The 24,434-nt window shown below is 39.3% G+C and overlaps 1 protein-coding gene across 7 annotated transcripts in view; it reads right to left on the reverse strand.

Moving 5' to 3' along the window:
• Positions 1-949: 949 nt before the first annotated feature.
• Positions 950-24,434, reverse strand: part of PARP9 (poly(ADP-ribose) polymerase family member 9) — a 41,098-nt gene continuing 17,613 nt past the window's right edge. The window contains exons 7-13 of one of the 7 annotated variants that reach the window (XM_081302808.1): positions 23,348-23,405; positions 19,050-19,430; positions 14,812-14,934; positions 11,438-11,577; positions 10,894-11,004; positions 10,226-10,403; positions 950-2,788 (exon numbers count right to left, since the gene is read on the reverse strand). In XM_081302808.1, the coding sequence (XP_081158934.1) occupies positions 2,427-2,788; positions 10,226-10,403; positions 10,894-11,004; positions 11,438-11,577; positions 14,812-14,934; positions 19,050-19,430; positions 23,348-23,405 (1,353 nt within the window). In that variant the 3' untranslated portion in view covers positions 950-2,426. Of the gene's footprint in view, positions 2,789-10,225; positions 10,404-10,893; positions 11,005-11,437; positions 11,578-14,811; positions 14,938-19,049; positions 19,431-23,347; positions 23,406-24,434 lie in introns of all 7 variants that reach the window. The other 6 variants (XM_081302807.1, XM_081302813.1, XM_081302809.1 and 3 more) reach the window with 6 other exon arrangements.

Here is a 24,434-nt window from a genome sequence, read left to right on the forward strand (position 1 = left end):
CCAAGGTTCAATCCTCAATACAAAAAAAGGAGGAGGAGGAGGAGAAGACAATAGATCTAATTAAACAGACATTACCTACAGTAAATTTTTAAAAATGATTTGTTTCTTTGTCTCATGATATGATTATTTTTATACTTTCTGTTTCTTTTTCCATTAATACTTCCCTGAACTGTCTGAAGCCTTCTTTAATATAGTGGTAAAACTGAATACAAACAAAATTAATTTGACTTAAAGCTCTGCTCTTCTGCCTATATGGCACTGATTCCTGTTGTCAGTTACAAAGTAATGACATTAAGCTAGATTTTCTCTCAACAAGGGTGTTTGAGTATAGAATACTTAGGATTTTATTTACTAGCACAGAAGGTTTTTTCACTTGCAGAAGTTCATTTCCAGCACTCCAAAGTATCCATCCACTTTGTGTGTACAGTCTGTCAATTGAGTTCTTTGCATCTATAAATTGACTATGTAGGCTCTCTGTATCTGAAATTCCCTTCACTTTAAAAACACTAGGATCACATTGCATGTCCTCATCTTTTCTGCAGGGAAAATGGTTTTTAAGCACAAACATAATATGAAATTGTGAAATTGGAGTTAGATTTCAAATAAGTTTATAGTTTGAGTAAAGAAATTCAGAAAGTTTTGTTAAACTTTGTTGCCTTTTTCTAGGTTTGGGGAAACCCTTATTTTCAAGAAATTCTTTTTTTAAATTTTCTGTTTTTGAAGATTTTTTGCCACCTTCAATAACACTGAAGTCAGTTCTCCTTTTCTGCAATTCTTATGGCCTCTTCAAAGACTATCTGTCCTCTCAGTTTTGCATTACAGGCCTTATACACATGCATGTGAACACCTCAGCCCCCACATCCACATCTATCTCTGTAGTTATCTATTGAGAAGTTTTGTTTTGTTTTTGTTTTTTAATTGGAGATTGAACCCAGGGCCTTGTGTATACTAGGCAAGTGCTCTACCACTGAGGTACATCCCCAGACCACTCTTGATATAGACTGTGGCATAGTCCATACTTGGGAAGAGACCCAAGAAAGAGACCTGGAAGTGGACTCAGCACTGTTTAAGCAGAAAATGTGGGGTTCCAGGTACCTTCTGGGTGGCCTAAGAGTAAATACAGACTCCAGGTGGATCCATTCTCTTGGCTCCCATGGGGGACTTCACCTTGTGATGATGGCCCACTGGAGGAAGAGGCCAGAATGAATTTTTTCAGACAAGGGGCAGAAGAAAACAGACTTTGAAAATCAGGAGTCCAAGGCAGAAACCACTCTTACCCAGATTCAAGGACAGTACCATATGAGACAATAAGCTTACCTTTTTTAAGGAGAATGGAGGTTAGGGAGGAGGAAGTGTTTTATGCAAGAGGCTGAAGATGTAAGGTTCAGGAAAGTTTGAGAGTACAGCGAAATATGAATTTGAAAGTATGCAATAGATTCATGGTGAGGTTAACGGACCTCAAACTTGCAAATAGAACTCTGAAGTCAAATTTGGGCACAGTCAATAGTCACAGTGGATTCAACCTTTGTAAGATCTATTCTATCTAAAATACTCTTATGATTCTGCTCCCGATTTGATAGACTTCTTATGGTTTTAGCTTAAATTTTCATTTCTTTTGGAGTCCTCCTCCCAATATCTGATTAATGTGTTCTTTTTCCTCTTAGATTTTCCCAAAGATTCTATAACCATCCTTTTGTTATATCTAAATGCACTCATTAAGTTGTCCATATCTGTTTTCCTGATTATTCAGCCCAAACAGTTTGTGAGAATATTTGTCTTGTCCAGTGTCATATCCCTAGCACCCATAAAGTAACAAGAACACTTCCAGTGATCAATAAATATTTGGTGAATTAATATTTTGGCTACATGGTGCTTGAGTGGCATTGCTTGAGACGGCTAAATCCAAATTGAATATCATCCTTTTGATATCCTTCCACTTCAAGTTATTTCATTTTGCACATATTTTTCCAGAGTCAATTATTCAGACAAAGGTGATTTATTTTGATACCCAAAGCACTTTATAAGACTCTCTAAAAAAGTCTAAAATTATTCTGCTGTCCTAATATTTTATACTGTCATCCTTTTAGAAAATAAAAGGCTTAGATTATATTGTGGAAAAATCTCTTCATTACATGTAAAACATTTTTGCTGTTACCTACAGTGAAGGTGACAAAAGAACAATTGCAAGGAAGAGGAACAGTCCTAAGAATGTTTTCGTTGGTATCTATCCACTTCAACCCCAAGAGATAAAGGCAAAGATTAAGGCTCTAAGATGCTAGTAGGTGGCTGGTACTTTCTTGATGCTCAGTCAGTCCAAACAGATAACTCATTTGACATATTCAAACCACTCTTTGAATCACTGGTGGTCATTATTTGGTTAGATCACCCAGTGCAAGGTCATGCCTGCTGTTAAAATGAATTGGAGATTAATCAACAGGACTGCCATTTGAGAATTTCCTCCAAGGCTGCTTTGAAGAAAATAACATTGGTCTTGATGAGTAATCCTGAATACAAGTCCATAAATATTGGGGCATAGCCTGTATGCCACTAAAAATAACAAAAGTTTCAGGACTGGAGACATTGTCAACCACACTGTCATGAAAATCTATGGCCCCAGGACTCAATGGAGGTGGGACAATATTTAACAGGTGACCTTGACAGAAGGAGCCTGTGAGTACTTCAGCCTCAAATATATAGATCAGCTCGTTTGTATCAGAGATTTTCTTGGCTTGGTCTGCTAGTTTTTTGAGGTTCTTGATGAAGTATATGCCAGCTCCATACTCTGAGTCTGAGAAAAGGAAAAAAGAAGATTATTATGATCTGGCAAATGTTATTGCCTATTTGGGTACTATAATATATTCTCTCTCTAGTCCTTCAAATAATCACCTCCTCCTTGTTCCAAGTCCCTAAGTCTGTAGCCACGTTGTTCCCAGAGACAAAAGATCACTGATATCAACATAATAATAGAATATATTTGAATACACCATTACAGTTTTTAGAGAAGTCTTTGGCTTTCCAAGAATTTTTATGCTGATTAGATTCAATCAATCTAGGATTTGAATTATTATCTCTATTTCAAAGATAAAAAAATCTGAGATTCAGAGAAATTATGATTCAAGTCAACATTAACCAAGCATCTGACATCTAACATAATAAATGGAAAGTTTTATTTATCTTAGAACATTGCCTGACTTCTACAAGCTATAAACTGTAACAACTCTTGAGAATAAGGCTTCAGTCCAGGTAAGGTGGTGCATGGGAGGCAGAGACAGGAGGATTGCAAGTTCAAGGCCAGCCTCAGCAACTTAGTGAGACCCTGTCTCAAAATCAAAACAAAACAAAACCAAAAAAAAAAGAGGCTGGGGGGCTGGGATTGTGGCTCAGTGGTAGAGCCTAGCATGTGTGAGACACGGAGTTTCATTCTCAGCACCACATATAAATAAATAAAGGTCCATCAACACGTAAAAAAAAATTATTTAAAAAGGGGGAGGGGTGCTGGGGATGTAGATAAGTGCTAAAGCACCCCTAGGTTCAATCCCCAGTACTGTCTGGAAAAACACGGCTTGAAAAATAGCATCTAATAAGAGTAGTCAAAGTCATGGACACATTACAAGAAAAATAAGTCAAAATAAGGGGAATGATGAGCATATAAAATGTTAATGCCTCATTATTTAGGAAAAGCAACCTTGAATTTGAGGGATACAGAGATTCTAATCATTAGTAAGGTATTCTGTACTACAGGGCAGGTGTGGTCATCAGATCTCATCATGACCTGGCAAAATAACTGACCAAGAATCCTCCACATGCTCATCACTCATCAGGCTTTCTGAAGACTGTGATACTCAGAAGGATAGGCCTGATTCCAACCACTGAAAATGAATATTCTCCATTCTAGTATATTGTTTTTGATCTGCATTACTTTTTTCTTAATATATATGTTTTAGTTATAAATGAACACAGTATCTTAATTTTATTTATTTATTTTTATGTGGTGCTGAGGATCAAACCCAGTGCCTCACATGTGCTAGGCAAGCACTCTACCACTGAGCCCAACTCTGGCCCCTTAATCTGCATTACCTTTACAGTAATATTTCAAGGACACCCAAGAGACTGAGGGTCAGATTCTGAATCTCAAGGTAATCCCTGTGCAATGCCCTTTCTAACATTGCTTAAAGGTCCTGGGAGGAATAGATCACATGCTTAGCATGTGAGAGGCCCTGGGTTCAATCTCCAGCACTGAAAAAAATAATAACTTTACTGAGAGGAAAAAAAAAAACTTCTTTGAAAAGCTATATTCTGTATTATCATTCCTTCCTTCCTTTCTTCTTTCCTTCCCTTTTTTTCTACACTTAATATTGTTTTAGGCTCAAGACCAGCACTGAAAAATAAAAATGCAATATGAGCCACATATATAATTTTAAATTTTTTAGTAGTTACATTTTAAAAAGGTAAGAAGAAACAGACAAAATTCATATTGTATTTAACCCATTAAATTTTAAATGCTATTTCAACATTTAATCAATATCAAACTATATTTTACATTCTTTTGTAATAATTCTTTGAAAAATCCTGTATTTTATACTTAAAGTGCATCTCAATTCAGACACGCCATATTTAATATGCTTAGTTCCATACGTGGCTAGTGGCTACCATATTGAATAGTATAGCTCTAGAATTCAAAAGTGACTGAGATATGATTTCTGATTTTAAAATTTCACAAAGGCGCCTGGACATTCCTACATGTAAACAAATAGAGTGTAGTATAATTTTGTGTGGCAAGGTAATATTTTGAGATAAAAAAAAATCAAAGATTTTCTTTCTCAAGAGTTTCTTCTTAGGGCTGAAGTTTTGGCTTGATGGTAGAGCATTTGCCTAGCATGTGTAAGGCACTTGGTTTGATCCTCAGCACCACATTAAAAAAAAAAAAAAAAACTATTGTGTCCATCTACAACTAAAAAAAATTTTTTTTTAATTAAAAAAGGTAAAAATCTGAAGGATTCGAAGCATGTAGTATTTACTAATAGTAAGAAGACAGAATAATATAAGATAATCCAAGAGCAATTTTCTCACTTCAGGACAAATAAAATTTCTTCCTTCCAGCTATTGAAAGAGAGGAATCATAAAAGATATAACTGGAGCTCTTGGGAACTTTGAGAAGGGGCTCATTTCACTGTCCCATTCCCTCAAAAGAGCCCTGGGAGTCAAGATAGGGCTGAACAATAGAAATCACAGAACAACTCGCAGGATTCCCAGAACAGAAGAGAACATTGCCTGAGTGCTGGGTGCACTCTCTTATCCAGCCTCATGCCTGAGTAAAGCATAGCAATGCTGGGGAAGACTCCAGAACAGGTGAGTTAGTTACCATACATGGTGGCCAGACGAGACCCTGCTTTTAGCTTGGAGGATAAACACGCTCAAATAATTATAGTACTTCAGGAGAAGCACAGATATAGCATGAAAAGGAATTTCCTCAGGGGAGACACAGAATGGCTGATGCAGAGACTATCTAAGTGCAAAGGGCACAAGTGGAGGCTAATGACCATAGCCCACAGGGCTTATCTGACACGGGGCATGGAGACAGGTAGAACAAGAGACAGGCAACCCTCTCCACAATGCCTCTGACACCATCTAGATCAGTCTCAGAGAGAAAGGGAGAAAAAGGACAAAATAGCAGGAACTCAATTCAAGCCCTGAAGGGACTAAGAAATTTCTCAAAATAACCAAGTTCAACTTGAATTGACAAGTTCTAGTTTTTCATATCTTTGAACATGGAAGCTTGATAGCTAGGCGAAGTTCTGCTACAGAGCCATAAAGAAAATAATTCCCACCCCTATAAATTATAGTAGTTATTAAACATACAGATATTGCAATAAAAAGGCAAGAAGTATGGGAATACAGAGGAAGGGGCCAACCAGGAGAGGCCATTTGAGCTAGGTCTTTTTTTTTTTGGTGATGTGGGGGATTGAACCTAGGGCCTTGTAACAGATGAGGCAAGCATTCTACCAACTGAGCTATATCCCCAGCCTTCAGCTATCTCTTAAAGAAAGAATAGGAGCTTGAGTAGCTCAAAAGGCTGAAGAGGGAAGGCCTTCCAAATTCAAAGGCATAGAGGCTTGGAAGTATCCCGTTTATTTAAGAGAATATGGTCTTGGAATTCTGGTTTTCAGAGTTAAGTATTCTGAGAAGAAAAAAAAGCTCATGGCTAGAGGATTAAGGAACAAGGGGTGATGAATCTGGTGGAAAATGTGGGATTTTCCTATGCTCTACTAAGGAGTTTGGTCTTTTTTTTTTTTTTTTAAGAGACAGAGATGTGTGTGTGTGTGGGAGAGAGAGAGAGAGAGAGAGAGAGAGAGAGAGAGAGAGAGAGAGAGAGAGAGAATTTTTTAATATTTATTTTTTAGTTTTTGGCGGACACAACATCTTTGTTTGTATGTGGTGCTGAGGATCGAACCCGGGCCACACGCATGCCAGGCAAGCGCGCTACCGCTTGAGCCACATCCCCAGCCCGAGTTTGGTCTTTTATAGATAACTAGGAATATAGATAGTAAGCAAGAATATAATTTTTTAGCATAACTAGCCTAGTACTACAATGGGGTTTGTTTTGAGGCAAGGGAATGACAATAGTCTAAGCCTAAGGGAAGAAATACTTAGGCATCTTAGTTAGAATAGAGAGGTGAAGTGGATTGAGACTATTATTTTATTTATTTTTATGTGGTGCTGAGGATAGAACCCAGTGTCTCACACATGCTAGGTAAGTGCTCTATCGCTGAGCCACAACCCCAGTCCTGGATTAAGACTATTATGAGACTTGAATCATGTGGACCAGTATGAGGGCGAGGCAAAGGAAAGAATGGAGGATGATAATAACTTTCATGCTTGGGAGACCTGGTAGGTGGATGGTGATGGCATTAGCCAAATTAGGAAGTAAGAAAACATAAGGCATATTTCTTAGGGAAAAGCAAGGGCAAGAAAAGAGTTCAGTTTAAGATGCCTGTGGGGGCTGGGAATGTGGCTCAGGCGGTAGCGCGCTTGTCTGGAATGCGTGCGGCCCGGGTTCGATCCTCAGCGCCACATACCAACAAAGATGTTGTGTCCGCTGAGAACTAAAAAATAAATATTAAAAATTCAAAAAAAAAATGCCTATGGGACAGCTAGATAAAAATGTCCCCAAATCAGTCAACTATCTAGACCTGCACATCAGGAGAAATGGGGGTTAGAATGAGAAATTTATAAGTCATTCTCTTAGAAAGAGGAGTTGAGGCCATGGGAATAGGTGCCATCACCCAGGGGACACTGTGGAGGAAAAAAAAGTAGACTTCCTTCAGAATGCAGAAGAATACCACCATTTAAAGGGTGGACTCACTAATGATAAATTATAAAGGCAAGAAGTCTTTGTTTTTCACTTACTGCTATATCTCTTACACCCCAGCCCAAGGCCTGATTCATGGAATGTGCTTAATGAATGTGCAATGAATGAATTACGATAATAAGGGAACTGCACGTGTGTAGGCTACTTTTTGTTGCATTCAACCAAGTCCTGCAAGCAAGGGATGAACCCAGAATATGACCGGCTGGAATGCAAGTATAGAAAGAAAAAAAATAAAGTTTTACTAACAGAAGCCTCCCCTGCCTATGGCTGACCACTTAAATTGACTGAGAGTCCCACAATTTAGAACACTGTAAGGCTGAAAAAATCAGAAGCTTTTGTACTCCAAATGAGAACAGCTTCAGTAGTGATAAGAGGGGTGTCTCCTGGGCTTGTCTAGAACCTTCAGTTTATAGAGTTTTCACAACTCTACAGAGAGGAGTCCATTGGTGCAGGTTACATTATGGGTTCTGTCTCCCCAGGCAGTTTTCTTTCTGAATGACCTCTAGGCAGTGATCATGAAGCTAATGGGCAGCGGGTGGGCAAGAGCACAAAGGCCAATAGAAAAAAACAATTCTTGAGGCTTAAAGACTATATGGAGGGCTGGGGATATAGCTCAGGGGTAGAATACTTGTCTGACATGGACAGGCCTGATTTCTATCAGCACTGAAAAAAAAAGAAAAAAAGAAAAGAAAAGAAAGAAAGACTATATGGAGACAAGATCTTCCTTAGATTATGAAGACATACAGTCGAACAGAAGGGAATAAGCTCCATTCCTGCTAAGCTTTTAAAAAAGGAACCATATTGCTGAAGAAATCACAAGTCTGGATGCATCAGCCTGAGAATGTTCTAAAGTTTGAGGCAATCCAGGCCCCCCTGGTAGGCAGTGGGCCTAAAAATGGTCAAGGGCCACAACATACAAGGAAGATTTTTCCCAAGTGTGAAACAAGGGTCTTATGCCACTCCCAGAGGAAGCTCTCATACATTCCCGTCCAGCAGCACATGACTATGACATGTTTTCCTTTTCCTCTTTCATATGAGTTTTCGATATAGTCTTCCTGCTACTTCTCACATCATTATCTAATGAGCACGTGCGTACAATACCTCCCCATCACACCTTAAAATAAAACAGCCTGAGCTAGAGGCTGATGAAGAGGAGACCGGTAAGACTTTGGGTTGGCCTTGTTTTGGTGTGCATCTTAGATGTTTTGGGAAGAAAGATATAAATTGATGTTGGACTAGAAATTAGCAGTGCCAGGCACAAGACTGAAAAGAGGGTCCTCATCAGATTTGGAAAATAGGAAGATCTTGATGAGAGTAGTTGTAGTTGAAATGGTATGGGGAGTGTAGAGAAACCATTTAAGGAGCAAATGGAAGCTGTAGCTTTAAGACTGTGGCTATGAAGGAAACTTACTGCTTCCCTTTCCCTGACTGCACTCAAAAAAAAAAAAAAATTCTTAGTGGAAATTCATTATCTATTTCTTTTTTTGTTTCTTTTCTTTTCTTTTCTTTTTTTTTTTTTTTTTTTTGGTATAAAGGGATTGAACTTAGGGGCACCCAACCATTGAGCCACATCCTCAGTCCTATTTTGTATTTTATTTACAGACAGGGTCTCACTGAGTTGCAAAGCACCTCATCATTACTGAGACTGGCTTTGAACTTGAGATCCTCCTGCCTCAGCTTCCAGAGCCGCTGGGATTACAGGCGTGCACCATCGTGCCTGGTCATTTATCTATTTCCAACCCCAGGAATTGTCTATATTCAATTTTCACTCCTGGTATTACCTATGTTCTCTTTTGGACAAAGGAAATGTGATTTTTAGATCTTCTGCTTTCTAGGAACAGAGACTATTAGAACTGGCTCCACGGCAAGAATCATGCTACAGTTTTAAAGGTAAAGATCACATGGTTTTTGGTTTTCTTTTTTCTTTTTTTTTTTTTTTTTTTGGTGCTGGGGATTGAACCCAGGGCCTTGTGCATGTGAGGCAAGCACTCTACCAACTGAGCTATATCCCTAGCCCCAAAAGATCACGTTTAATGGACTAGACAAAACCAAGTTACACTGCTAAAGACCCATCCATGATTGTGACTTAAGTTCTTAGCCTCCTTTGGACAGATCTAAAGCCAGAATTTTTCACTAGCAACTGAAGAGGAAAAGGTACAATATAGAGATTATCTAATTTTGTACAACTGAAAAGAGACATGGAAGCTACACAGAGGACTCTGAGAAGGATCCTAAAATACTATTCACTTCACCTGCCAGGTTATACTTAATTCATTCACTAGCAGGCTATAGGAAATAAGAGGATAAAAAAAAAAAAACTGTCCTTTTTTCCTTTTCTTTTTTGAGATGGGGTCTTGCTCTGTTGCCCAAATTGGTCTTAAACTTTTGGGCTCAAGCAATCTCTTGCTTCAGCCTCCCTAGTAGCTGTGGCTATGGGTGCACACACCAGCAAGCCCAGCTGAAGACCAACTATCCTAAATTTAGGAAAATATCCTTTTAATTAAAGGATGAGGATCATACATTGGTGTTGATTATAATTTTATTAAGATAAATAAGCCAAAAGGGGAGGGGGACCCCCAAAGTGTTTTCTGCATATAGGACACAGAAACAGAAATGAGAAAAAACCAGTAAATCAAAAATCCTACTGCTCACATTATTGTCAAAATAAGCCCATCGTCAACAAAAGACATAGCAACAAAAGATATAAAGAAAATTAAAAATACAACCCTTTCTAAGACTACCTCTCAATTGCAGTCACAAATGATCCCCTCCCCAAAGCAACAAATGCTATTGGTGGTGAGCCACCTGCTGATGTCTGGTCTCACCAATTTCCACATGATCAGGGCTGACACCTACCACAAGGCACCGAGTACAAACTTTGAAAGCCGACTCTGCATACCACATTGCAGAACTGGTGTGGAACCTGCTGAAACAACCTGTGGCTCACAGGCTCTTTAGTAGAAGTTCTCCCTTCCATCGTTTTCTTCTTTCTTTGGAAGGCAGCCCAAAGAACCGCATTGTCTATTGCCTCCACCTAAAACCAAAGGGGGAAAAAAAAAAACTGGGCACCTATTCAATTGCCTCTTGAATTTATAAAGGCATTTATATGCACATTACTTTCATGCAATTTGCTTTTTATACAAAGTTGCATAACAGTCTCTCCTGCCCCTAATCCTTTCTTAGTTTTGACTTCTACCTCTCAAAATCCTCTGTTACTTCTTCAATTGATTCATGCAATAAAATTTCACTGGGCAATCACGATGTTAGGCACAGGTAACAAAAGCATTGACAACAGACACAGTGTCTTGTCATGAGCAAGTCATGGGTTGTATGTGTGAGCTATGAGCATTTGAGCACATGAGGGGACTGGACTGATGTTGCTGTTCTGACTGGGCTGTGTTATGTATGTGTCCTTTTCCATCGCTCTGCCTTTGATCCTACGCAGCACCAGGCTTTTCCAGGTGTCAGTCAATCTGCTGAGCACAAGACATCACCAAGCAACCCCCTGAAACCCAATCCTTTGCCTTATTTGGATTGAACTTCCTCGAATGTCTTCCCCTCAAAAAATAGGATGCTCTCAGGTGTGCTGTCTCTCTTTCCGAGGGACCCTTAAGGTCAAGAGACGTCCCTGATTCCTGCAAGCAAAAGGTATTTCTGTGTGTTGAGTGCTTCTTTCACCATTTTCTTGGCCAGCTCTGTGAACCCAGCTCAGGTAGCCAGCCCAGCTAGCTGGCGATAGAGTCTACCCTTTTAAAGCTCATAGCTTAGTGAGAGATAGAAATAGTTAACAATTATAGCATGATAAACACTATTCTATTTTCTTTCATTTTGATCAAAGATAGGGAGATCACTGCTTCCTGGATCTTGAATCTATGCTTCTGAACAGCCAAACATCATTTCTATATACTGATTCATCTCTACCCCTTGTGCCTGCCCTTCTTCCAGTCTTACTCCTAGGATTCAGGGCCATTGAGCATTTAACTCTTTGTTAAACGAGCTTCTCTTCTGGCTACAGAACCAAGTAATTAATAGCAAGAGAAGCCAAATCTATGCCTTGATTAGGTATACCTTTATAACCTGCAAACCATGTTTTTCAAACTGTTTCTTTCGATCCAGAAGTTCTTCAGTACAAGGTGCTGGATATCGTAGAAATGTGATTTTTTTTTTCATTTCATCCTGGTTTTTTGTTTGCTGATCAGTCCATTGTCCTAAAAATGAGTAACACAAAACCTTGTCTTAGCGCTCTGTGAGAAGGGAAGAGTTTGTAAAGGGATTTAATGAAACAATTCCTAGAAATTTGAAGGAAGAGATAGGCTAGTTTAAAGCATATGCCTCATATTGTCTATGTTATGCTCGAATTCGGGACCCCCAAAAGACCACCAGAGACCAAGATCAATGTAAGCAGCAAAAAGGTGTTTATTGCGAGCTAGCTCGGTCCTCAGCGCGCACACAGCAACTGGTGATGCTGAGATGCCCTGAGCCCAGGGTTTACAGCAATTTATAAACTCTTTGGGGAAGGCAGGGACTTCACATACATCATAGCATCTCTTAGCAAATCATCACACACGGTGGGAAAAATCATAAAACAACTCTAAAATATGATTAGCATATTCACTGGCAGGAACAAGTTGGGTAGGGGTGATTGGTTACTACAAGAGGGGGAATTCGTTTAAACTGATTAGTTTAAGCCACGAGGGGAGTAGTGCTGAACTACATGGTTTCCCAACATGTTATCAAGCACCATAAACTACTGGGAGGGTCATCTGGCATCCCAGGTATTTTCCCTGTCTCATGCTGATTGGTGGCTGCTAGGGGGTTGCTCTGGGTCCCCACCTAGACTGACAGTCAGGGACACCCAGCGCAGCAGACCTCTCCTGTTATTTGTAGAAAAAAGCCTCAGCAGGGTAGTATGTACTAGGAGTGCTCTGTGGGTCTTTCCAAGGACAAGGGTCACACCCCCCTTACTTGGACAGGCTTTGCTCTGAGGTAGAGGCTGGTTTTTCATCTAAAGAGCTATAATACAATGAAAAGTCACAGGATAAAATTTGTCCTTGGACTGAAGTTGCAGTTTAGTGGTAGAAGCGCTTGCCTCTCATGTGTGAGGCCCTGGGTCCAATCCTAAGCACCACATAAAAATAAATAAATAAAAATAAAGATATATACAACTAAATTTTCTTTTTAAATTTGTCTTCAAATGATTTGGATCATGAGGCTGAAGGATTATAAGGAAAAAAAAAGTATATGCTTTCCCCACAATCAATGCTGTATGATGATATATAATTGTGCTACTCAGAGGAAATATTTGTATTTCTAGCTAGGATGCTTCTCAGCAAAAAGAGACAGGTATAAAAAAACATGAAGGAGCCAGGCCCAATGACAGACACAAGCTCTTGATCCCAGCTACTCAGAAGGCTGAGTGAGACAAGAGGATCAAAATTTTGAGGCCAGCCTAGGCAACTTAGTGAGTTTTTTTAAAGGACCGGGGATGTAGCCCAGTGTTAGAACACCTGCCCAGCACGCACAGGCCTTGATTCAATCCTCAACATAACCACCAAAAAAAAAAAAAAAAAAAAAAAAGAGGAAGAAATGGTAGAAAATAATAGGACATTTACAACACTTTCAAGTTTTCAAAGACAGTTCACATTTCTACCTCATTTTATCATCATAGTATTATGCTTGAGTTTGGGACCCCCAAAAGACCACCAGAGACCAAAATCAATGTAAGCAGCAAAGAGGTATTTATTGCGAGCTAGCTCGGTCCTCAGCGCGCACACAGCAACTGGTGACGCTGAGAGGCCCCGAGTCCAGGGTTTGCAGCAGCTTTATTATACACTCTTTGGGGAAGGCAGGGACTCCCACATACATCATAGCATCTCTTAGCAAATCATCACACACCTCGGGAAAATCAAATAACAACTCTAAAACATGATTAGCACATTCACTGACGGGAACAAGTTGGGTAGGGGTGATTGGTTACTACAAGAGGGGAAATTCGTTTGAACTGATTGGTTTAAGCCACGAGGGGAGTAGTGCTGAACTACATGGTTTCCCAACATGTTATCAAGCACCATAAACTACTAGGAGGGTCATCTGGCATCCCAGGTATTTTCCCTGTCTCATGCTGATTGGTGGCTGCTAGGGGGTTGCTCTGGGTCCCCACCTAGCCTGACTGAGTCAGGGACACCCAGCGCAACAGACCTCTCCTGTTATTTGTAGATAAACAACTCAGCAGGGTGGGTATGTGCTAGGAGTGCTCAGTGAGTCTTTCCAAGGACAAGGGTCACGCCCCCTTTCTTGGACAGGCTTTGCTCTGAGATAGAGGCTGGTTTTTCAATAGCACTTTCACCACTGAAATAATTAGCACAATTTTGTAAATAAGGAAATCAAAGTTCAGATAAATAAATAACTTTTCTAATATCACAAAGCTAGTAAGTAAGGATCTAAGATAGTAAACCTGACTTTCACAAGTGCTTTCTTTAAGGAGACAAGGAGAATAGTGGGAATGTGTAGCACTCATAAACAATCCCAAGCAAGAAGAAGTAAATTTGAAGATTAAGAGTCTATGGTTCAAGGGAAACAGGGTGACCTTTCTTCCCCACCCTAGACAGAGTTATCTGTCCCTGAGTACACACCCACCATAGAAATGAAGTAATCCAGACTTTGGGGATGGCTCCAGAAGATCTCAGAAATAGCTATCTCCCAAATTAACAAGCAAATTACAACTCCAACAGAGAACACATAGAATGTAGCTTTGCAGTACCTCTTTAAAAGCCCCCTGTTTCGCTGGGCTTGGTGGCACATTCCTGTAATCCCAGCGGCTCCAGAGGCTGAGAGGAAGATTGTGAGTTCAAACTCAGCTCCAGCAATTTAGTGAGGCACTAAGCAACTCAGTGAGACCCTGTCTCTAAATAAAATATTAAAAAGGGCTGGAGATGTGCTCAGTGGTTAAGTGTCCCTGGGCTCAATCCCTGGTACCCAAAACAAAACCCGTTTCGGTGAGAAGCTGATGTGACTCCATTTTTTAAAAAACCAGCCTCTACCTCAGAGCAGGGCCTGTCCAAACTGCAGTGACCAGATAGCCTTGATCAGCAATGCAAGATCAAAGAATGCTTGAGACCTAATTTCGGACCATAGCAACAACCAATCGCAACAACCAATCATATCTGAAATGCCAGGTAACCCTCCCAGTAGTTTGATTGATAACATGTTAGGAAACCGTGTAGTTTAGTATATACACCCCTCGTGGCTTAAACCAATCAGTTCAAACGTATCCACCTCTTGAACTCACCAATCACCCTTTCTCAACTTGTTCCCGCCAGTGAGTTGTTGTTTGATTTTCCCCGAGGTGTGGAATGATTTGCTGTGTGATGCTGTGATGCATAGAGTATCCCCCCCCAAAAAAAACCTATAAATCCTCACTGAACTAAGGGGTCAGGACTCACTACTTGGGACCGCTGCGTCGGAAACGGTTCTGAATCCAGGCTGGAGCTTGCAATACTCTTGTGTGATTGCATCTGATTCGGCTCCTGGAGGTCTATTGGGGTCCCACGAATCTGGCATTACACCTGCTGATGGGAAAATCATAGCCTCTGGGACAGGAGTCCCTGTGTTTCTCCTTTGCTAGCAAAGCAATAAGCCTTTTTGTCAAAATCATGTTCTCGTTATTAGATTGGCACTGGGGACTAGGACCGAGCCTTAGGTAACACAATCTATGATCCTCTTGTCTCAGTCTGTTGAGTTGTTGTGATTACAGTTCTGTGCCATTGCACCAGGCCCTCTTGTCTCTTGTTTAATAAAATTCGTCTTTATAAAGCTACATAAATATTATGTGGCAAATAAATGCTATAGAATTTTTAAAAAAAGTCTACAGTGTCCTTCCCTTCCTTCCTTCCTCTGTAACAGTGATCCACTTTATACTTTGAATATAGCCCCTGCTGCTCTGCCACTGCAACTTATTTTTTTTTTGCAACTTATTTTTAAAATGGGAAAATTTCTTTCTCTTCCTCCCTCTCTCTCTCTCTCTCTCTCTCTCTCTCTCTGCTCCTCCCTAATCTCTCCCCCTCCCTAATCTCAGGGAAAACAGGATTACCTTTCTTACCCATTTGAGGCAGATTTATCTGTCCTTGAGTACACACCCACCATAGAAATGAAGTATCCAGATTTTGGGGATGGTACCAGAAGATCTCAGAAAGGACCCTCTCCCAAACAAGCAAATTACAACTCCAAGAGAACACATGGAATGTCACCTTTGAATCACCTCTTTAAAAGCCCCCTATTCCTGCTGATGGGTAGAATCATAGCCTTTGGAACAGGAGTCCCATGTGTCTCCTTTGCTAGCCAAGCAATAAACATTTTTCTTTTTTCTCAAAACCATATCCTCGTTATGGCATCCAGGACAAAGACCGAGCTTTCAGCAACACCTCATCCTTGTCTCCCCTCCTTTTTCCTTTCTTCCATCCCTCCATTCCTTTCCTTTTCCTTCCCCATTCTCCTTCCTTTCAAAAACTCAATGGACAACCTGGTTTTGTCCAAACAAGTTCTTTATTGAACTGTATATACAGGTGGACCACATGGAAAAAAACAAACATAAAAGCTTGCCTTATTTCAATTGAATTTATAAGGTATAATATTAGAGTTTACTTCAACAAACATTTACCAAGATCCTACTATATGCCAGGCCATGTGTGGGGTACTGGGGACCCAAAGATCTATAAAACTTCTGTCAGAAGCACCCACCACAAAGGATTTAAAGAACAGCATAAAACAGAGGTGATGTTTAACCTCTATTTTTAAAAATATTTTTGGTTGTAGTTGGACACATTACCTTTATTTTTATTTGTTTTTATTTCTATGTGGTGCCGAGCATCGAACCCAGCGGCCCACACATGCCAGGCGAGCCCTCTATCACTGAGAGCCACAACCTCAGCCCATTAGCCTCTCTCCTTTTTTTTTAAACTTTGATTGTTCTGATGGATATTCGATGTTTCCTGTAATGATAGCATGTCAAATTATCCATTTTAATAAAAATGTAAATTTTAATCTAAGAGAGGGTGGGTTTGCATGAAATGCTACTATGAAATAATATGCTTAATTGTCTAATACTAAAAACACCATCATTCAGTGGAACAAGCAACTTTCATGATTCTAAATCGTTAATAGTTGAGATAAAGAGTCAACCTCATGAATGTAGTTAATTTAAAGTAATGCCACAAGTTATACAGATCGATGTTTCTTTGTCTCCTGTTTTCCTGAGCTGATGATAGGGGTTAGTTTAATTATCCACATCCATTATGTTTCATAATCTAAGTGGAAATCATAATCTTTTTCATGATCATTTATTATTTTTTTCCATGTATTATTTTTGTCCAAGTTTTTTGACACTGAGTTTTCTATGGAATGTGGATACAATGTTTATTAAAAATGTACCCACTTTGACCATTTCTTCTGAGAAACTGATATGACTCATTTTTGAGAAACTAGCTTCTACCTCAAAGCCTGTCCAGAGGGAGGGGGCGTGACCCTTGTCCTTGGAAAAACCCACAGACGCTCCTAGGCACATACCTAGGAGAGTTGTTTAACAGGAGGGATCTGTGCCACCAGGTGTCCCTGACTCAGTTATGCTAAGTGAGGACCCATACCAACCCCCTAGCAACCACCAATCAGAGTGAGACAGGGAACATATCTAAAATGCCAGGTGACCCTCCCAGAAGTTTTGGTGATTGATAACATGATTAGGCCACCTTGCAATTTAGCGTATACACTCTTGCAACCCAATCAGTTCAAATGTATCCACCACTTGAACTAACCAATCACCCTTACCCAACTTGTTCCCACCAGTGAATGTGCTAATCAATGTTAAGAGTTGTTGTTTGATTTTCCCATGGTGTGGAATGATTTGCTGTGTGATGCTGTGACGCATAGAGTATCCCCCAAAAAACTATAAATCCTCATTGAACTAAGGGTCAGGACTCATCCTCAGGATCACTGCATCCGAAACCATTTTGAGTCCAGGTTCAAGCTTGCAATAAAGACTCTTGTATGCTTGCATCGGATTCGGCTCCTAGAGGTCTACAAATCTGGCATTACACTTCCTAACTTGTTTTTACAGATGCATAGTGAAAATAAGGTATCCTTGGAAATCAAGCATTTGAGTTTTTGAACCTCTTACTAAGTCCAACCTCTACATTATAATCAGGAATCTTTCTAAAATACAAATCTTATCTGATTTTATCTTTGATTACAAACTTCAAAGTACCCCCATTTGCTTACAGAAAACATCTATACCTGTAATTCCAGCTACTTAGGAGATTGAGGCAGGAGGATTGCAAATTCAAGGCCAGCATGGACGACTTCACAATACAGTGTCCCAAAATAAAAAATAAATAAAAAGGGCTGGGGATATAGCTCAGTAGAAAAGGGCCTCTGGGTTCAATCCCTAGCGGCTCCAGGAAGAAAAAATCTGAATTTTCTCATGTGATTTATAAGGCCTTATATAATCTAGGCTCTACTGGAGTCTGAATTCTTGAAACTTACTTTCTTTGCCTAGCTAACTGCTACATATTATTTAGTTCTCCATCTATGACACCTCCTTTGAGAAGCTTTCCTCTGACACCTCAAGTCTGGAGGTAAGGTGCCTCTCCTCACTGCTCACAGAGCACTTTCACCCTCCTCTATCATTACTTACCTGTTCCCATACCAAGTAGACTTTGAGCAGGAAAAATATTCACCTTGTTTATCACGAGCACCTAGCACAATACATGGCACATACACACAACAAGGAAGCAATATGCAGTCATTGAATAAATGAATGAAATAATCTGCTGTTTCTTCAGGTAGCATTTTAAAAGGCATAATTTTCTAAGTAGTTCCAGGGTTCTGTAAAAAAAAATCTCTCCAGACCAAATTCCCACAATTATCCTGATGAGTTTAGCCCCACTGAATGGAGATATTTAAGTGTATCTCATAGCACCAGTGAATACTTTCATTGGTGACAGGGTTCCAAGTAAGCGATTTTATGGTTCCTAATCCTGACAGCAATGAATAAATACAATTAGGCTCAATAAAAGAAACAATCAAGTGGAATGTGTGTATGTTTAAATGCTCCATTTGCAGAAATAGGGATGTGCAGTTTTTACTCTGCGCTTGGCTTAGGTTTTACCCTAGGCTTTCAATTCATTCACCTCTCAGGCAATCCATGTCATTATATGTAAACCCAATGGGTGTGTTAGTGTGTGCATGTGTGTTATGTGTGTATGTTTTCATTCCTTATCAAATAACCCTGATGGTAGAAAGAGAGCCCAAAACTGCTTCATAAAAGTTTATGACCACTGGGGATACAGCTCAGTTGTTAGAGTGTTTGCCTAGCATGCACAAGGCCCTGGGTTCAATCCCCAGCACCACACACAAAAAATCATGACCTAGGATCTGGAGGTGTAGCTCAGTGCTAGAGCACTTGCCTGGCACATGCCAGGCCCTGGTTTCAATCCCCATTGCCATTTAAAAAAAAAAAAGAAAAAGAAAAAGTTTATGACGAAAAAGTTTACGACCTAACACAGAACCAGAATAGTTTGCTCTCTCTTTTTCCATTCTATTTCTTATCCACATTTGTACAAACCCATTCATACCCAAAAGAAGAAACAGTTGGTAGAGCTGACTCTTAACTAAACAGGAAGTTACTCACCTGATAAGATCCAAAGGTTTTGCTCCTTTTCCCTTGTCACTTCCTCCTGAACTTCACAGAGCATATGTTCAATGTCCATAACCACCTCAATGAGGTCATCCCTGGCTCCTCTGATCTCTAAATTTGCCTTTCCGGGACTGATAACCTCTGTAATGGAGACACTTGAGGTTTTCTGAAGTTTAGATAAAATGTCATGTTCCTTTTTCCCAAGGTGGAGAATATGCTTGTTCTCAATGGTGTGGATGTTCTGGGATGTCAGTATCCTTTGGATCCATGCTTTGGCCTCACACATCTCTTCCTTATTCCATCCCATCAGATCGATGGCAGGAGACCCCACTTCAAGCTCATTTTCTCTTTGCTCCTCGCTGGTCCCCTGGGGGACTGAAAGAACTATCATAAGCAATCATGGAAGGTTGGTGGTTTTTAAAATAGTACACAACAAAACACCATGGCTAGTGTTTTCCCCAAGGATATCTTCACCATTATCAGCACTAGTAGCTCCTATTAAGAACCTATCTTTGAAAGCTGCACTGGATATAAAGACAATCTATATGCATTATTTAGAGCCTCCTTGGGAGCACAGAGTTTAGCTCTGGAGGAGCTGGTTTTATCATATCTGGCCTCTACTATGTGGCATTTGTCAATTCACAGATGAGTTCACCTTGTGATCTCAATCTGGATATCAACTAAGTATTGTTTCCTGATGAATGAAATTTTCCTTAACCTCTTGCTTCTGCCAATTTTAAAATCAAAGATCTCTGAAAGCCATACAATTCAAGGAGGGAAATTTATTGTTTTTGGTTTTGATTTTGGTACCTAGAATTGAACCCAGGGGTGCTTAACCACTGAGTCACATCCCCAGTCCTTTTTATTTTGAGACAGGTCTCACTAAGACTCACTAAGTTTCTGGCTGGCTTTGAATTTACAATCCACCTTCCTCAACCTCCCAAGTCACTGGGATTACAGTGTGAGCCTAGCATAAAACTTATTTTAAAAAACAAACCCACATCTCTGATAATAAAAATAACATATGCCTATAACTGGAAAACTAGAAAATTATCAGAGTATACTGAAAAGAAGAGATGCCTATAATTCTACTATCCAAAAATCCTTATTATATCTTATCTTTGTGTAATAGGACGTCTTGGACCTTCTTCTGCTTAAAGGATAGAGTTGGGCATCTTGCTTCTTCATCTCCACAGCAAGCATTTAAAGCTTAGCTACTGCTGCTGAAGATGGTATATTCTAGCAGAAAAAGAAAGGGAACCTGATTCTAATCACCTATCTGTAGTCTTCATAAATGATAGAGATATTCAGGCAACTCTGAAACTCAAATTGAAAAAAAAAAGTGTTGTGCGGGGAGGGAATGGACTAATTGAGAGGAAATTAAGGGCTGGGGCCATAGTTTAATGGCAGAGCACTTGCCTAGCACATGTAAGGCACTGGATTCGATCCTTAGCACCACATAAAAATAAACTTAATAAAATAAAGGCATTCTGTCCATCCACAACTACAAATTCTTTTTTTTTTAAAAAAGAGAGGAAATTAATAGATCATGCACTATCTACAATATATGAAGAATTCTCTAAAATTATTAAGAAAAAGAAACAACCCAATAGTTACTTGGGCAAAATGTTTCACAGGAAAGGAAACACGAATGACCTGTATCTATGTGAAAAAAGATGCTTATCTTTACCGGCAATGAGGGAATTGAAAAATCATCTACCAAACTGGAAAAAATTTTGACTCTGGGGCTTGGGCTATAGCTCAGTGGTAGAGCTCGTGCCTAGCATGTGTGAGGCACTGGTTTCGAGCCTCAGCACCATACAAAAATAAACAAAATAAAGGCATGCTGTCCATCTACAACTACAAATTTTTTTTTAAATTCTTGACTCTGACAATCAAGTTGTCAGCAAGGATCTGTAGAGCAATGTAACTCAGAGCTTTACAGGAATAAATTTTAGAACAATTTTTGAGGGACAAAAGTAAGTTGAACACTTACTATATTGTAGCATTGTTCCAAGGACTTTACATGTATTATTTTATTCAAGCTTCAAGACCAAACTCCCATTGTACAAATAAGGAGAACTTTGTAAGACTCAGAGTGTCATTAAGTAATGTGCCCACGGTTATGGAACCAGTTAGTGGTGGCCATGAAGTCAACAGGTATGGACATTTGACTCCAGTGCTCGCACAATTACGCCTATTATTAGTGACCCTGGAACAATAAGATAAGCAGCATCTTTATCCTGATATTGTACTTGGTTCACCTCAGAAACTATGAAAAAGAGCTAGGATAGAACTAGAAGTAAGAGGGAAAGGAAGGCCTCTCTCTGATAAAAATAAAAGCCCATGTTTTACTTTTTTGAATTTTTTCCATTTATAAGCTAAAATTTTAGACAATAGTAAGAAAATATTTTAATTGGACGCATGCTTTTTGTTGTTTTAAACCCTTGTTTAGGAGCATATATTACATTTTAAGAGAAAATTTAAAACACCCAAGATGGGACTTCATTCATCTGCCATTATTAAGAAAGAAGAATTGTTCAGACCACTAAAGGATACTCCTCTAGCACCAAAACACATTTAACTATTTATTATCTAAATAATCCTAATGAAAACATGCTTCTCTGCCTTTCTATCTAGTTTAACCTTTCCTTGGTAACTGAGATGAAGATCAATCATTATGACTGTCAATTATTGTCCTGTGCTATCTAATTACTTTACAGATACCCTCAAGAATTACTGAAACAAATGGCAACCCTTGCCCTGAATCAGATTAATGACATAGACTTTTGTCCATGTCACTATGCTTCTTTTCCACATGAGCCTCATCTAAAACACTTCCTCTTACCTAGCTACCCTGTATTCCTTGTGGTTTGCTCCTGTGGGTTTTCCTGGGTGCTGTCACCCTCACCACCACCACACACATACACTGGCTATTGAAAATCTTGCCATCCTCAAAGCTCAATATAGAACCATTCTTATCCATGAAGCCATTCTTCTTTTTCTTTTTGTGTACTGGGGATTGAACCCAGTGGTACTTAACCACTGAGCCACATCCCCAGTCCTTTTTTGTATTTTATTTAGAGACAGGGTCTCATTGAGTTGCTTAGGGACTCCCTAAATTGCTGAGGCTGGCTTTGAACTTGAGATCCTCTGGCCTCAGCCTCCCAAGTTACCACTCCTGGCCATGAAGCCATTTTTGATCCCTCACAGTCAGAAAAAATCTCCTCCTCCTCTGGGCCACCTGGGAAGTATGTCCATCTTCCCATTCATCTTTTGTTCCCCTGGCATTTGTTTAATGTTTTGTAATTTACAGACTATCTTTACATACATAACCTCCAATTATTCTCACAATAGTCAATTATTATCATCATCATTTTACAGACAAATGGATAGGCTGATAAAAAGCACAGTCCCAGGCCAAAACCCTTGAAATTCCTCCTTCTTCAATTTTAGAACTGTTGGGTCATTGAACATTCCTGTTCAGTTCACTCAAATTCCACTGAAGGAATAAAGTTATGAGACAAAGCTAACCCTCGCCTGCCACTAACAACCAGAATTGGTTTAATCCAGGGATCCCAAACCTAAATCAGCTGCAAAACTTATTAGGGAGCATTAAAAAATATCTGCTTGGTCCACACTCAAAGTTTCTGAATCTGAATCTGTAGAGTTGGAACCTCTCCCTCCCCTCCCTCTGCAACCGTGTGTGTGTGTGTGTGTGTGTGTGTGTGTGTATTAAAATTTCCATCATGATAGTGTTGGGTTAACCCATTTATCTGGTATTACTCAGAGGTGTTTTCTCTAATTAGTAATAAGTAACCCATTTAGATATTTGGGGCATAAAGTCTTACTAGCTTAGCCAGTTTATGGAGGGCAGCTTTGTTATGAGAAAAAAAATTATAAACACTTATTTATAAATGAACTGCCCATACTGTGGATTATCTTTTTTTTTTTTTTTAGTTCTCGGTGGAAACAGCATCTTTATTTTATTTTTATGTGGTGCTGAGGGTAGAACCCAGCGCCCCGAACATGCCAGGCAAGCACACTACCACTTGAGCCACATCCCCAGCCCACTGTGGATTATCTACTGCAACTTAACTTCTCCGTCAGTATCATGAAATTAGATTAAGCAAAAATAGAATCATGGTCAGGTATAAAGCAGGTCAGGTGTCTAGTAGGAGCACAATAAACTATTGGCTTATTCTCCTTTCCTGTATTAGTTCAGATGATCAAGAACAGAATGAACCTATGATGGGAAACTCTACTTCTAGATCTGTGAATTTCCTACTCACCATTGTAAATGTTACAATTCAGCATCTTGTAATTCTTTGTCATTTCATGACTGAAAGCCTACAATAAGCAAAACAAAGCAGAGAGTCATGAGCAGGGTATATAGTCGTTGTCACCAAAATCTCTCTTTATCTGTACCAAACACACTTGACCTCATCTGCCTCTCAATCCTCATCCCCACTGCCACAAATATAAAAGGAAAGTCCTAGGGAACAGCAAGTGCAGCACCATACTCTATTAGAACACCTAGGGACAACAAGGAAGGAAAAACAAATACAGTACAAAAAAAAAGAAGAATGTATACTCCAAGGCAAAAAATAATCACCTATTCATTCATTCATTCATTCATTCATTCATTCATTCATTCAATAGACCTTCATTTCCTGCTTATTATAAGTATTATAATATTAGGCATGAATTAAAGCTGTAAATATGTACTCTTCCTTGTTCAAAATTGATACAATGGGTAGTACTTTATTGAAAGGTGCTATTTATTAATGAGGTAAAGTTTAGATTTTGCTTTGCATCTAAGTTTTAACAATAAGTTTCTTAATCTATAGGATATCTTTTTTTCAGATATTCATTTTTATTTATTTATTTTTAATTTTTAATTCTAATTTGTTATAGATGACAGCAAAATGCACTACAGTACATATTATACATATAGAGCACAATTTTTCATATCTCTGGTTGTACACAGAGTATATTTACACCCTTTGGGTCTTCTTACATGTACTTAGGGTAATGATGTCCATCTCATTCCACCCTCTTTTCTAAACCCATGCCTCCTCTCTTCCCCTCCCTCCCCTTTGCCCTAACCAGAGTTCTTCTGATCCTCCCATGCTCCTCCTCCTAACCCTACTATGAATCAGCCTCCTTATATCAGAGAAAACATTTGGCATTTGGTTTCCTGGGATTGGCTAACTTCACTTAGCATTATATTCTATAGGACATCTTTATAAATATTTTTTTTCAGTTGTAGATGGACACAATACCTTAATTAATTAATTTATTTTTATGTGGTGCTGAAGATCAAACCCAGTGCTTCACACATGCTAGGCAAGCACTGTACCTCTGAGCCACAATCCA

Source organism: Spermophilus citellus, assembly GCF_964194105.1.
Source record: "Spermophilus citellus genome assembly, chromosome: 7".
Classification (NCBI taxonomy): Eukaryota; Metazoa; Chordata; class Mammalia; order Rodentia; family Sciuridae; genus Spermophilus; species Spermophilus citellus.